At 41.4% G+C, this 13,734-nt stretch overlaps 1 protein-coding gene across 2 annotated transcripts in view; it reads right to left on the minus strand.

Moving 5' to 3' along the window:
- The window catches only part of LOC132819764 (neurexin-1-like), a 957,576-nt gene that overhangs the window by 315,222 nt on the left and 628,620 nt on the right, over nucleotides 1–13,734 (minus strand). For both annotated transcript variants that reach the window (XM_060831497.1, XM_060831498.1), the window contains exon 5: nucleotides 9,853–10,014. In XM_060831497.1, coding sequence (XP_060687480.1) covers nucleotides 9,853–10,014 — 162 coding nt within the window. The remainder of the gene's footprint in view (nucleotides 1–9,852; nucleotides 10,015–13,734) is intronic.

A 13,734-nucleotide genomic window follows, 5' to 3' on the forward strand; every position in this document is an offset into this window, starting at 1 on the left:
CCTTCATGAGGAGAGGATCCTGTCTTTGACTGCCATGACTGGTTACTGACCATACCCAAGTCCCTGGACTGGATTCAGAGGCTCCTCTTGAATTACTATGTTAGCATCCACTAAGTTAAAGCTACTCCACTTTGCTTGACTGAGGATTGTTGACAACCATGAGCTAAAGCTTGCTCTTTTTGTGTCTGTGTTAAATGACAAGGTGAACAGAAGTGAGCCTGGTATGTTTGGTTCAGGAGACAAAGTGCATTCTGGCAAGGGTGCATCCAGGTAACATCAGAGTGAATGAGCATTATGGAAAAGAGCCCAGAGATACAGCCTGGTCCAGTCTATGAGCTGTATGGATGTTCCTTAGAGCATGGTGCCATTTCAGCAGCATTGCAATGATAGTTGCCGATGCGCATCAAAGTACAGAAGCGCACTGTAAGTGGATCAGGAAGTTTCTTAGAAGCTGGGACATATCAGATGCCAATGTCTGTGGATGTGGGATGAGTTTGGTTATTGCCCAGAGAGTGTACCCTGAGATGTTGGTCCAGGATGGAGGTGCTCTGGAGCAAGCAGCAAATTGAAATCAACAGGTACCTTCTCTGGTTTCCAAGGGGAGAATTTCAACATCTAGCTTGTTTGACACCTTTGATACATTTCAGTCAAGTTGGACTATCAATATGTTTAACAAGCAATAATTCCCTTTACTAGGCAACTTGCCACTATCTCTCAAGAAATTCACTACGTCAGTTGTTTAATGCATAACAGATAGTATGAATTGCTTTCAACATCAAGACAGGCCACATGGAACTTCTCACGCTGATCTGTCACAAATCTTGTCATGTCCATTCAGATACCGAGAAGGTCCTGCCCTCATTGTGACTGAAAGATAATTATCTCGAGCAATATGCACCTAGCAATTTTGCTTCTTCCATAATTACGTTTATACTTCCTGCCACTCCTTACTGGCAAAATACCTAAGCTTGAGTCTCGGCAACTGGAGCCACTTAATTCCCTTATAGTTATCCACAACACATGAAGCATGTGGAAATTTTTACATGGCATGTAAGTTGCAGCCAATGTGTCTCACTTGTATCAACATTTTAGTTAGAAATCAATCTCCATTTTTGTTAGGATCCATTTACTTTGTTGTTCAATCAGTTGTACGCATACTAGATTTTGATTTAATGTAACCAAATTACTTTCTATGTTAGTATCCTCTAATAAACCAAATTGAATTTTATCCCTTTAGATTACAGATATAGTTATTCATGTATGGATGTCTCTTGGACCAATTCTCGCTGCTTCTTCATCCAGCTCGATACTGAAACCTTCACCACCAAATTCACATAGACAATCCATTCAGGTATCTCAACAAGAATATTTGCATGATTATACATTGCTATAACTGTACTTTTGCCAAACAACATAGATATTTTGTGCACTAACTTTTAAACAGCAAAAAACATTCTAAAATAGAAACATGACTGTCCCTAAAAATAGCCACTCAGCAATGGTTTGGAGGAGCCAGTGTTGGACTGGGGTGGACAATGTTAAAATTCACAATACCAGGTTATAGTCCAACAGGTTTATTTGGAAGCACTAGCTTTCGGAGTGCTGCTCCTTCATCAGGTAGTTGTGGAGCAGGACCATAAGGCACAGAATTTATAGTAAAAGATTACAGTGTCATGCAACGGAAATTATATATTGAACAAACCTATTAGAATGGGTTGCAGGTAACAGTCCATTAATATGTAAATCCCAGAACTTTTTTTAAGCTACATTCTCCAGATAACTTATAAAATAAGGTAACATCTCAGCTCAGACAATGCATTAAAGGTATGTCTGTATCCCAATCTTGAATAAGACTGGTTCCATTTTCAAAGTGAAATTTACAAAGTATTACATGAATTAAATGCCTGCATTGACTGCCTATTGTTTGTACATTTTTTCAGCAAAATAGAATGCATCTGCAAATATAACTCTGAAAATGCAAATTCATCCCATTGACTTAGACTTTTGCATGAGAGATAGAGAAAGAGAGAGAGAGTGTGTGTGCATGTGACTGTGTGCATATGAGTGTGCTTACACAGGAGAGAGTGTGTGTTTGTGTTTGTGCAAGCTTGGTAAAGTGTGTGTGTAACTGTGATGGAGTATAAGCTGAAAATGTGTTGCTGGAAAAGCGCAGCAGGTCAGGCAGCATCCAGGGATTCAAACGTTTCGGCCATAAGCCCTTCATCAGGAATCTGTGATGGAGTATAACTCTACGAGAGGGTGCGTGCATGGGTTTGAGTGTGGGGCCAGAATGTATGCATGTATGAGAGACAGCATGTGTATGACAGAGGGTGTGCATGAGTGTGTGAGTATGTTAGAGTCTGTGTATATGTGAAAATGTACAGTGTAGTGGGGTCACCTGCAGTGTGACGTGAACCCAAGGTCCTGGTTGAGGCCATCCGGGTACCGAACTTGGCTATCAGCCTCTGCTTGGCCAGTCTGCCTTGTTGCGTATCCCGAAGTCCACCTTGGAGGATGGTCCCCCGAAGATCCAAGACTGAATGTCCCTGATTGCTGAAGTGTTCCCTACAACAATGCATGAATGGATACCGCGCAACAATCACCACACAGGGATGTTCCCTCCCAGTCAAGGAATACTTCAGCAGTGTGTTTCCCATCTGAAATTTCTCCCAAAATCACAGACATATCATAGAGCTGAGGAGGCCATTCAGCCCATTGCGCATGCATGACTCTTCAATGGACAGTATTACTGACCACAATTTCCTGCTTTTTCTTCACATGCTTGCACATTATTTCTATTCAAAATAATCATCCAATGCCTTCATTAATGCTTCAGTTGAACCTGCCTCCACCACACTTCAAAGCCCCGCATTCTACATCCTGTGTACAAATTGTGAGAAAAACCTTCTCTCAGCTCACACTTCTTTTTTCTGCAAATCATTTTAAAATCTGTGCCCATCAATTCTTGACTCATTTACCAGTGTCAAGAATTTTTTTTCATATCTAAGCTATCCTGTAACCTTATGACTTTGAACATCTCTACCAAATCTCTTCTTAGCCTTCTTTTCTCCAAGGAGAACAGTCCCAACTTTTTCAATCTATCCTCATAACTAAAATTTCTCATCCTTGGCACGATTCCTGTAGCCCACCAATCTGTACTCTCTCCAATGTGCTCACATGAAAAAAGAAGTCCATCCAAGAAAATTGCTCACCCATTGGCAGGAAATTGGAACTCTAATTTAATTGTCCGTCAGGATGATTATGTGTAAAACAAGTGCAGTGTGAGCCAGTCCCAAGTTCTGGACATTGACTGTCTCAACCTGTTCACACCCCTCACCCTCTCCAACCTCTCACCCTCGCAACGTGCAGCCCTCCACTCTCTCTGCTTCAACCCCAACCTTACCATCAAACCAGCAGACATGTGGTTGTTCGGCACACTGACCTCTACACCGCTGAAGCCAGACACTATCTAGAAGACACCTCCTTCTACTGCCGTCTTGAACATGACCTCACCTCCCATCACCAAACCATCATCTCCCAGACCATACACAACCTCATCACCTCAGAGAATCTCCCACCAACAGCTTCCAACCTTGTAGTTCACGAACCCCGCACCACCTGGTTCTACCTCCTACCCAAGATCCACAAGACTGACTACCATGGCTGACCCATCGCCTCAGTCTGCTCCTGCTTTACCAAACTCATCTCCACGTACCTTGACACTGCCCTATCCCCATTGTCCAGGAACTCCCCACATATTTTTTTTAGATTAGATTACTTACAGTGTGGAAACAGGCCCTTCGGCCCAACAAGTCCACACCGACCCGCCGAAGCGCAACCCACCCATACATTTACCCCTAACCTAACACTACGGGCAATTTAGCATGGCCAATTCACCTGACCCGCACATCTTTGGACTGTGGGAGGAAACCGGAGCACCCGGAGGAAACCCACGCAGACACGGGGAGAGCGTGCAAACTCCACACAGTCAGTCGCCTGAGTCGGGAATTGAACCCGGGTCTCAGGCGCTGTGAGACAGCAGTGCTAACCACTGTGCCACCGTGCCGCCCAATATGTTCGGGACACCACCCATGCCTCCACCTCCTGCAAGACTTTCATTTCCCTGGCCCCAATGCCTCATCTACCACCTCTATCCGCCATGACGAGAGCATCCTAATCCTCTGTTCCTTCCTTTCCCAGTGTCCCCACCAGTACCCCTCCACTGACACTCTCATTCATTTGGCTGAACTGGTCCTCACCCTCAATATTTCTCCTTTGAATCCTCCCATTTCATCCAGATGAAAGGGGTAGCCATGGGTATCTGCATGAGCCCTAGCTATGCCTGTCTCTTTGTCAATTACATGGAACAGTCTATCTTCCATAGTTACACCGGCACTGTGCCCCACCTTTTCTTCCGCTACAACAGTGACTGCATTGGTACCACCTTGTACTCCCATGAGGATATTGAACAGTTCAACTTCACCAACACATTCCACCCTGACCTTAAGTTCACCTGAACCATCTCAGACACCTCCCTCCCCTTCCTGGACCTCTCTGTCTCCATCAACAGTGACCAACCTAAACGGACATCTTTTACAGACTTACTGACTCCCACAGCTACCTTGACTACACCTCCTCCCATCCTGCCTCCTGTAAAAATGCTATCCCTTATTCCCAATTCCTCCGCCTCCATCACATCTGCTCCCAGGAGGACCAGTTCCACCAGAGAACACACCAGATGGCCTCCTTCTTTAAAGACCACAATTTCCCCTCCCACATGGTCAATGATGCCTTCCAGTGCATCTCATCTACATCCCGCACCTCCGCCCTCAAACCCCACTCCTCCAACCACAACAAGGACAGGAGCCCCCCTCCACCCCCCCGGTCCTCACCTTCCACCCCACCAACCTCCGCATAAACCACATCATCTGCCAACATTTCCACCACTTACAAACAGACCCCACTACCTGTGATATTATTCCCTCCCCCCTCTATCCGCTTTCCATAAAGTCCACTCCCTCTGCAACTCTCCTGTCAGGTCCATGCACCCCACTAACCCACCCTCCCCTCCCCGCATCTTACCCTGCTACCACAGGAATTGCAAAACCTGCTCCCATACCTCCCCCCTCGTCTCCGTCCATGGCCCTAAAGAAGCCTTCCACATCCATCAGAGATTTGCCTGCACTTCCATAAATGTCATTTACTGTATTTGTTGCCCCTAATGTGATCTCCACTACACTGGGGAGACAGAATACCTACTTGCAGAGTCTTTCAAAGAACATCTCTGGGACACCTGCACCAACCAACCCCACTGCCCCGTGGCTGAACACTTCAACTCCCCCTCCCACTCCACCAAGGACATGCAGGTCCTGGGCCTCCTCCATTGCCACATTCCATCCACTCGACGCCTGAAGGAAGAACACCTCATCTTCCACATTGGTTCCCTCCAACCACACAGCATCAATGTGGATTTCATCAGTTTTCTCATTTTCCTTACCCCCCCACCTTATACTAGATCCAACCTCCCAACTTGGCACTGCCCTCATGACCTGTCCTACCTGTCCATCTTCCTTCTCACCTATCCAGTCCACCCTCCTCTCAGAACTATCACCATTACCTCCACTTCTATCGACCTATTGCATTCTCAGCTACCTTTTCCCCAGCCCCACACCCCTCCCATTTATCTCTCCACCCGCTTGGCTCACAAGCCTCATTCCTGATTAAGGGCTTTTGCCCGTACCGTCGATTCTCCTGTGCCTTGGACACTGCCTGACCTACTGTGCTTTTCCAGCACCACACTCTTGGCTCTGATCACCAGTATCTGCAGTCCTCACTTTCTCCCCTGGAACCTAAAGCCCACTCTCTTGCATCATCGTTCCAGCCATGCATTCATCTGCTTCATCATCTGATATCTGTACTCACATACATGTGTCACGAGGAGTAATTCAGAGTATATCACATCTGAGGTCCTGCTTGCTAACATTTAACCAAACTCTCTCAGTTTTGACTACGGGACCACATTCCCCTTCCTACCTATTGTTGCCAATATGGAACACAACATCTGGGTAATCCCCTAGCCCCCCCAGAAGCATGTACTGCAACCACTCTGTGAAATCCTTGATTTTGGCACCAGAAAGGCTACATTCAAACTGGAACCACAATGGCTTCTTAATTCCATGGAATTATGGAGCTTTAAAGTGTGGAGGCAGACCATTAGGCCCACTGAGTCTGCACTGACCCTCAGAAGGACCCTGACCTACTCCCTACCATATTCCCATGGCTAATCCACCTAGTCTACACATCCCTGGACACAGTGGGCAATTTAGCATAGCCAAACCCACCTAACTTGCACATCTTTGGACTGTGGGAGGAAACCAAAACACCCAGAGGGAACCCAATGTGCAAACTCAAGACTGTCACTTGAACCTGGGTCCCTGGCACTGTGAACACCAGTGCTAACTTGAGGAGCAATGTTCTCAATATTGCAAAGTACACTTTCTAATACTTCTCTATTTCTGAGACAAATGCAACAGTTCTTTTTTTAATTTTCTGTTTAGATTTTTCTACAGATTTAGGAAGCTCCACATATTTTGTTTTAGCGATTTCCATTTATCAGATTTAACTACAAGAAAAATACACTGCACTGCATTCAGTTGAATAGTGTAGATGTTTAGTCCTCTAACTTTTCTCTCAGCTCAAGAGATTCACAGCCGTCCAAATTGTCCAATTTTAATGGATATTTTCAGAGGGTTCTGTATGGACTGGAATTGTTCATTAGAACATTCAATTTCAATGGCAATTCCCACAGAGTCAGCAGCATGAGGAATTCTGCACAATTCCAACATGCAACTCCAGTCCATCTTGCTCCAGTACTACATTTTGGAAAATTATAGCCAGTACATTCACTATATCTGCAGCTATTTCTTTAAGAAATCTCGGGTACAGGCTATTACGGTCTGCGGACTTTTCAGATTTTAATACTTAACTTTCTCCAATACATTTCTTTTGCTGATATTAATTATTTTAATTTCCTTACTTTTTTAACAGGATTTGATTGCTACTGGCAAGATCAGCATTTGTTTACCATTCCTAGTGCACTTGGGTCAGTGCTGAGTGAGCGGCATTAACAAACAAATACCGCCCTCATACTGAAGATACTCTTACAGCGTTGTCCGTTAAGGTGGTGCAGGGTTTTGATGGAGACATGATGACGGAACACCAAAATTTTTCAAATCAAGATGGTGTGTGACTTCAAGAGTAACTTGTGGGCAGACGTGTTCTTGACCTTCTGGAGGTAGAGGTGGAGGTTTGAAGTGTTTTAAAGAAACCTTACTGAGTTATAAAGAGGAGGATCAAAAGCCAGAGATCACAGATTAGAGAAAAGAACCAATGGAGAAACAAGAGAAATGTTTTTTTTTACACAGCAAGTTCCTTGGCATCTTTTCATTCAATTGCACCAGGTGTCATACTTACGGTCTCACCTCATTGTTTTCCCTGCCTAGCCATCTAAACATGCTCCCCAGGTGCTTATTGCTGCACTTTCCTCTTGTTACATCTGTTGTTCCTTTAATGTATCTTCATTTAGTAAAATTCCACCATCATGCCTTCCACCCTATCACAAGTCTTTGCTTTTGTTCTGTCCTCCACAGCACCTATCTACTTATGAATTATTCTACTGCCGTGTATTTTCCATGGCACTGCATTTGATTATAGAATGTCTAACTTTAACTTATTCAGGTTCTGAAGATAACTGAAGTGATAAAGTTTTATATCTTTATCTGCAGATGCTATTCGGCCTGTCCAGCACTTACATTTCTAATTCTACCAGTCCATTCTGACTAATACTCAGCTCTCAGTAGTGGAAAGAAGTACAGAGTTGCAGTCATACAGCATAACACAGACCCTTCTGTCGAACTCATCTACGCCAACCAAGTTTCCTAAACTTTTGTTACAAATCAACAAGAAAGCAAGGCTGAAAATTGTCAAGACATAACCAGCTTCCTGAAATTCTCCAATCATATTTGATTTGGAAGATTCTAGGCCTGCACTTTGCAGTGTTAAAAAAAGCATGAGTGTCAGTACAGCAACTTCTGGAGTCCCGACACAGGCAAAATAACATGGAAATGCAGAAGGTGAATTTTGTATTTCTATGCTTCTCCAGAGGTTCTCCTGTTGCTGTCACCTTAAATCAATGACAAACGCTTAAATCAATATTAAATGAACTGTATTTTGGAGATTTTCAACTCTCATCCTATTAGGTACATTGTATCAGCCTTCAAAGACTGTGCACTGGTTGGCTAAGGTGTGACTCAATTTTAATAGTGCTCTACATTACTTCAATATTTAACACCCCACAGACCTTAGAAGCTAATTTTACATTTGTGCCCTTTCACATTTATCCATTTAACACAGAAAAAGTCCATATAGTTTTAACAATAACATATACTTTTTAAGATTGTTATTTGGATTTTAAGTTCCATGCTAATTCAGTCATAATAATTTATTTCACCATTTGAAAATGTAAACTCAAATTGAAAAGTATTAAGTGCCTGAACTTCTTGTTTGCTGAATCAGAATCTGAACTCTACTTATCTACTTGCGACAATCATTGCTGTGAAGTCTAGTAAATCTCCTGAATTTAACATCAGAGTTTAGCTGCCATCAGGAAAGGGAAGAACCTCACCACAGAGACTGTGAGGTCTTTATGGAAAACATTTATTGAGAACAGCAGTGAGCACAATCTTTTCACCACTGACTGCAAAATCTGGACCACATTTTCCACGATCAATTATTGATGCAGAGATATAGCCAAAAGTGTAATAACTCAAATGATTGCTTTTGCTAGCTAATGTATTTGCATAAATATTATATTAATAGGCTACATGTTGAGTAATTTCAGTGACTTATGTAAAGGAATAAAAAGATGGTGACTTGCACTGTTATGCAGACAATCCAACTTTAGTTTCTAAATGCAGAATACTGTTCATACATCAATGTTGCTGGGGCAATAATTGATCATTTTAACAATCTTCTTGTTTTGCTAGACCACCCTGACCCATTTCTAGATTTCACAATATAAATTACGACATTTAATTGCAGCAATCCTTCTTCAGACAAAGATACATTTCTCAATGTTGCAATATTTTAAACACAAAAATTAGTATGTTTAAAGTTGCATTTCAGTTGCATTTCAGTTAATTGAAACTCAGTTTAAATTGCTATCAGATTGGTGATTAACACATTGGAATTAACAAGAATTATTCAACTATTTTCAAGGAATCTCTGTTACGGAACAGACCAGGAATCTAGGCATGTTGTATCAATAGCCAATGACTCCAATTTAATTGCAATTGACTTTAAATCTTAAACCTGTGCTTATGGCTTGACGTTACCTTTTCATGCCTTTACCAAAGGGTTCATTTTTTTTTAAAATGAATAGTAATAAGAACATAATTAAGGAAAAATCAAGAAACAATTCAGAACACAGTTAGTAGAAAACTTGCCTTCAAACTAGATGCCATGAATTAAAATCCAGAAGTTGCCCATCGCTTCAGTCTGCCTACCTTAATTGAGTTGCGTTTGTTCTCTGTCAGACTGCTATGTGGAGAAAGGTGGGGGAAAATTTATATTATTCAAGTCAGCGTATTTGAAATGTGCTCCTTGTCAGTGATGATGTTTCAGAATCTCAAGTATTCCATGGCTTTTCTTTCCCCCATCTCTCCCTCCCAACTGGAGGAGGATGCACGCTGATGACTAACCCAAGTGTGGGAGGAGAATACAAACCTTTTAAAACAATGAGTTAAAGGTATATTGTCCTCATACCTACATTATGCTATTCAAAAGTGAACCTACCTCCTTTAGGCAACCCATAAAATTATTGCTGACTGGTGAACCTGGAAGGTCAGCTGTGCTAGGACTGCCCCCGACATAGAAAAAGTCATCAGAGCCTAGCATGGTGTAATCCTCCTGTGTGTAGCCCGTTGTTGTCAGTATTCCATCTACTGAGATTGTTACCTATATAACGAAACACAAGGAAAATATGCAATATTCATATGATGACAACGGTCTCTCGTCCAGGTTCTTGTGTAAGACCTGCAGACAGCAACCCATTTTCATGTCTGTTTAGTCTCAGTGCTCTCAGCTGTTGGTCCAATAACCCCACCCCCAAAAAATCTAGACTACTTTGGAAAAATGTTAGCCAAATAGAAAATTGATGCTAATATTTTCCCTAATGCAACAAAATTTTTTAGCAGACACAAAAACGGTGTTAGTAGAATGTTTTGTATGTTAGTTGAGTTAAAGTAAATATTAGTAAGATTATCCAATATATGCATTTAACGATTAAAACGTGCAGCTGATCGAAATATAAATCCCATCAGACAAAGCACAAGCTAATAGGAATAACTAGTGTGTTACCATCACTGTAAGCACTACCAACAGAGCTCTAGCTTTATTTAATCGTGCAACTGCTTTTTAAAAAAGATTTCCTGTTTGTTTTGTTAAGAACAGAAGCGTGCATAAAACAAAAACTGCTGGAAAATAATTGAAGTAAGAAGCACACTCAGGTCTTACAAACTGATGTGCGCATGCAAGAGCAAACTGAAAAGGAAAGACACCAAAATTGCTTGCAACGAAGAACAGATGAATGGATGTAGCATTTCAGACATTCCCAATCCACGTCTTCATGCCATGCATTGTGTATGATCAGGAACTGGCTGAGCCAGTGAACCCAGGGCCAGCCACCATTTAGCTTGATCCCCCGAAAACCACAGCTTGATGCAACCGCTTGTAACTTTTATGATGCCCCTGAAGTAGTTTAAATAGAATTTGATAGAAACAGATAAAGAAGGTGAACAACAGATGAAAGAAGGATTTCAAAGTAAGCAGAAGAGTACCAACCCCAGTTCCTCTTTTGTTAATGATGTCTACAGTAAAGAAAGAAAACACACGGCAAACCCAAACTAAGAAACAATTAGAATGATATCTACCGAACAATGTAGTTTGTTTACCATAGCGTGTCCGATGCCTGAGTGCTTTGCGGAGAAGGGGGGGAGAAAGGAAATTAAAACTGTGAACAGAATAACGATTGTTACTCAAAAATATGATGGTCACTACCATGTTAGTACATTATTTGATTAAGGTAACGGTTAGTAGAATGACACATTCCATGAATGACATGTTAGTTATTAAGCATGTTAGTAACATATAAGAAAGGCAAAATAATTTTACAAGAAAAAAGCAGACTAACAAGTATGCCATCAATAATATTAATAGCAGTATTAAAATGTTAATATTGCTAAACCTTAGTCATGAACAGGGACTCTATACTTACTTTGAACCCATGACAGTTTAAATATCACCTTCATTGTTTTTTTAGAAGAAAAATTTAAATGGCAATTGACAAATTTTCAAAGCAATTTTTGCTTTTTATAATCAACCCATTTTAGAAAAAAATTAAGTAATCTTGTTAACAATTGCACACAGAACCCTTTGATATTTCTTTCCAATTCCCCAACTTGCTTTGAACATACCAATAAAGGTTAAAGATCATTTTAGTGCAACAAAGTCAGTCCTGCCTAAATAATGAACAGAATTATTTTGTTTGAATCTGTGCTATTATGCATATAACTAGGTTTTCTATAAATTAAGAAATTTGAATGATTAATTCAATTCCTATTACCTGATAAAAGGCAGATCCAGAGCGTGTAATTATAACGTTCATTGAATTAATAAATAAAAAATATATTATCATGCATGCATTTAAGAAATGGATTTTAAACTTTCATGCAGCTATGATTTATTACCTAATCCCTGGTAACTGATAGTAACTTCTGTTTAGAGTCTTCAGGACTTATTCTGATAAGGATAAAAATGTTAGCAATTATAAACATCTTCAAGAAAAGCTGTTAAAATACTGATGCCGATGCTAAACACATTTGAGATTTGAAGCTGCTGTGCCTAGCTTTTGGACATGGAGGTCATGATGCACAAACTGCCTGTGTGCCTTTCAGATAAGGTAAACAACATGTAAAATCCATGCACCCTTTTCATTTTCATCATTATATTATGGCCTCATCAGATTCCATGCTGTACTTTCCTCCGTGATGCTGTTGATCACTTCTGCACATTTTAGAGGGAGCGAGTTGCAATGTGAGCAATTTGTTCCAAACAGGTTTCCCTTTTTAATTGCACAATCTTTATTAACTGCACTTTTGCATTGCATGGTGCAAGATCATCTGGTTGGAGCATGCCGGGTCAATGAAGAAGTCACAGTAAAACAGCACAAGGACTTCTATTCGAGGCACTGGTGAACTATTTGCAGCATGGGAGTTACAACACCTGTCCACTAGAGGGAGTGAACAAAATTTCTTGAAGGCATACCCTCGGAAGCGTACAGCTGCAAATGGTAAAGGTGGTTAATACCTGACATGCTCTCCTCAGGACAGGCAGCAGGGCAGAAATGTGAGTTCACTTGGGTAGTCAAGGCTTGTGAATTGATCCACACATCCCATTTCAGACCAATCACACGCAAAATTGGTCAAAATGCTCAGTGTACCAGCATCCTTGTTAGTTAATCAACAGCACACCTTGATACTCAGGACTTACTCCTAATGTCCATACATGACAACTTCTCAGTCACACCTTGTAATCTTGGTCATTACTGGCATACAGCTCACCACAATATCTGCAAATCTACAGGCATTCAGTGATAGTAGGCATATTAGTCCAATATAGGAACACACATCACAGACAATCTGCTTTCATTTCTTCAGTAGAAGAGATCCACAAGAGAGAACAGGTAGCGGACTAGGATACCTGAATCCTCTCAGTTTTCACAAGAATCTATCCAAGGAGTCATCAACACCACTGAGACTGTTCCAACAGCACCTTGGACTGCCAAAGCCATGGAGAAATATGGACAATTTTAGCTTTATTGACCTAATTTTTCACTCTTTATCTTCAACTTAAAAGTTGCTGCAAAAATGACAGTGAAGGCTATTTAACTAAAGAAATGTGCCTTTCCTCTTCAACCCCCTTTCCCTCACCCTGCACCTCCCTAATGCATTTGAGTTTTCAGATACCCTAAACTGACTTTATCGATTCTCCTGCTCCTTGGATGCTGCTGGACTTGCTGTGCTTTTCCAGCACCACACTTTCGACCAAGACAAGGAAGGCAAATATTTTGGTAAAAATTATTTGACCCTTCATTAACTCCAATATGACCACAAGGGCTTCATCATCGATGCCCAAAATGTCGATTCTCCTGCTCCTCAGATGCTGCCTGACCTGTTGCTTTTCCAGCATCGCACTCTCAACTCTGATCTCCAGCATCTGCAGCCCCAACTTTCTCCTCCTTGCTTGTCTTAGTCATATCCGGACCAGAGTCTATTCATAGAAAACATCATTTTTTTCTCCCCAGTGTGATTGCAGCTGCCAACATAGGCAACAAGATCTTCCTGGATCTATATTGATAGACTTTCAAAAACTATCTAATAGAGACCAAATCACAAGTTCAATGGACTGAGAGGTTGAACCAAAACCAAATATTCAATGCCTTTCTTTCAAATTTGATTGCATATATTGTTAGTGTCCATATAACATTGCAAGTTGAAAGGCAGAAAAAGGTCAGCTGGTCTGTTATGGCAATGATGTAAAGCATGTGTCACAGGTAGATAGGTTAGTGAAGGCGGCGTTTGGTATGCTTTCCTTTATTGGTCAGAGCACTAATTACAG

Source organism: Hemiscyllium ocellatum, chromosome 10 (assembly GCF_020745735.1).
Source record: "Hemiscyllium ocellatum isolate sHemOce1 chromosome 10, sHemOce1.pat.X.cur, whole genome shotgun sequence".
Lineage (NCBI taxonomy): Eukaryota > Metazoa > Chordata > Chondrichthyes > Orectolobiformes > Hemiscylliidae > Hemiscyllium > Hemiscyllium ocellatum.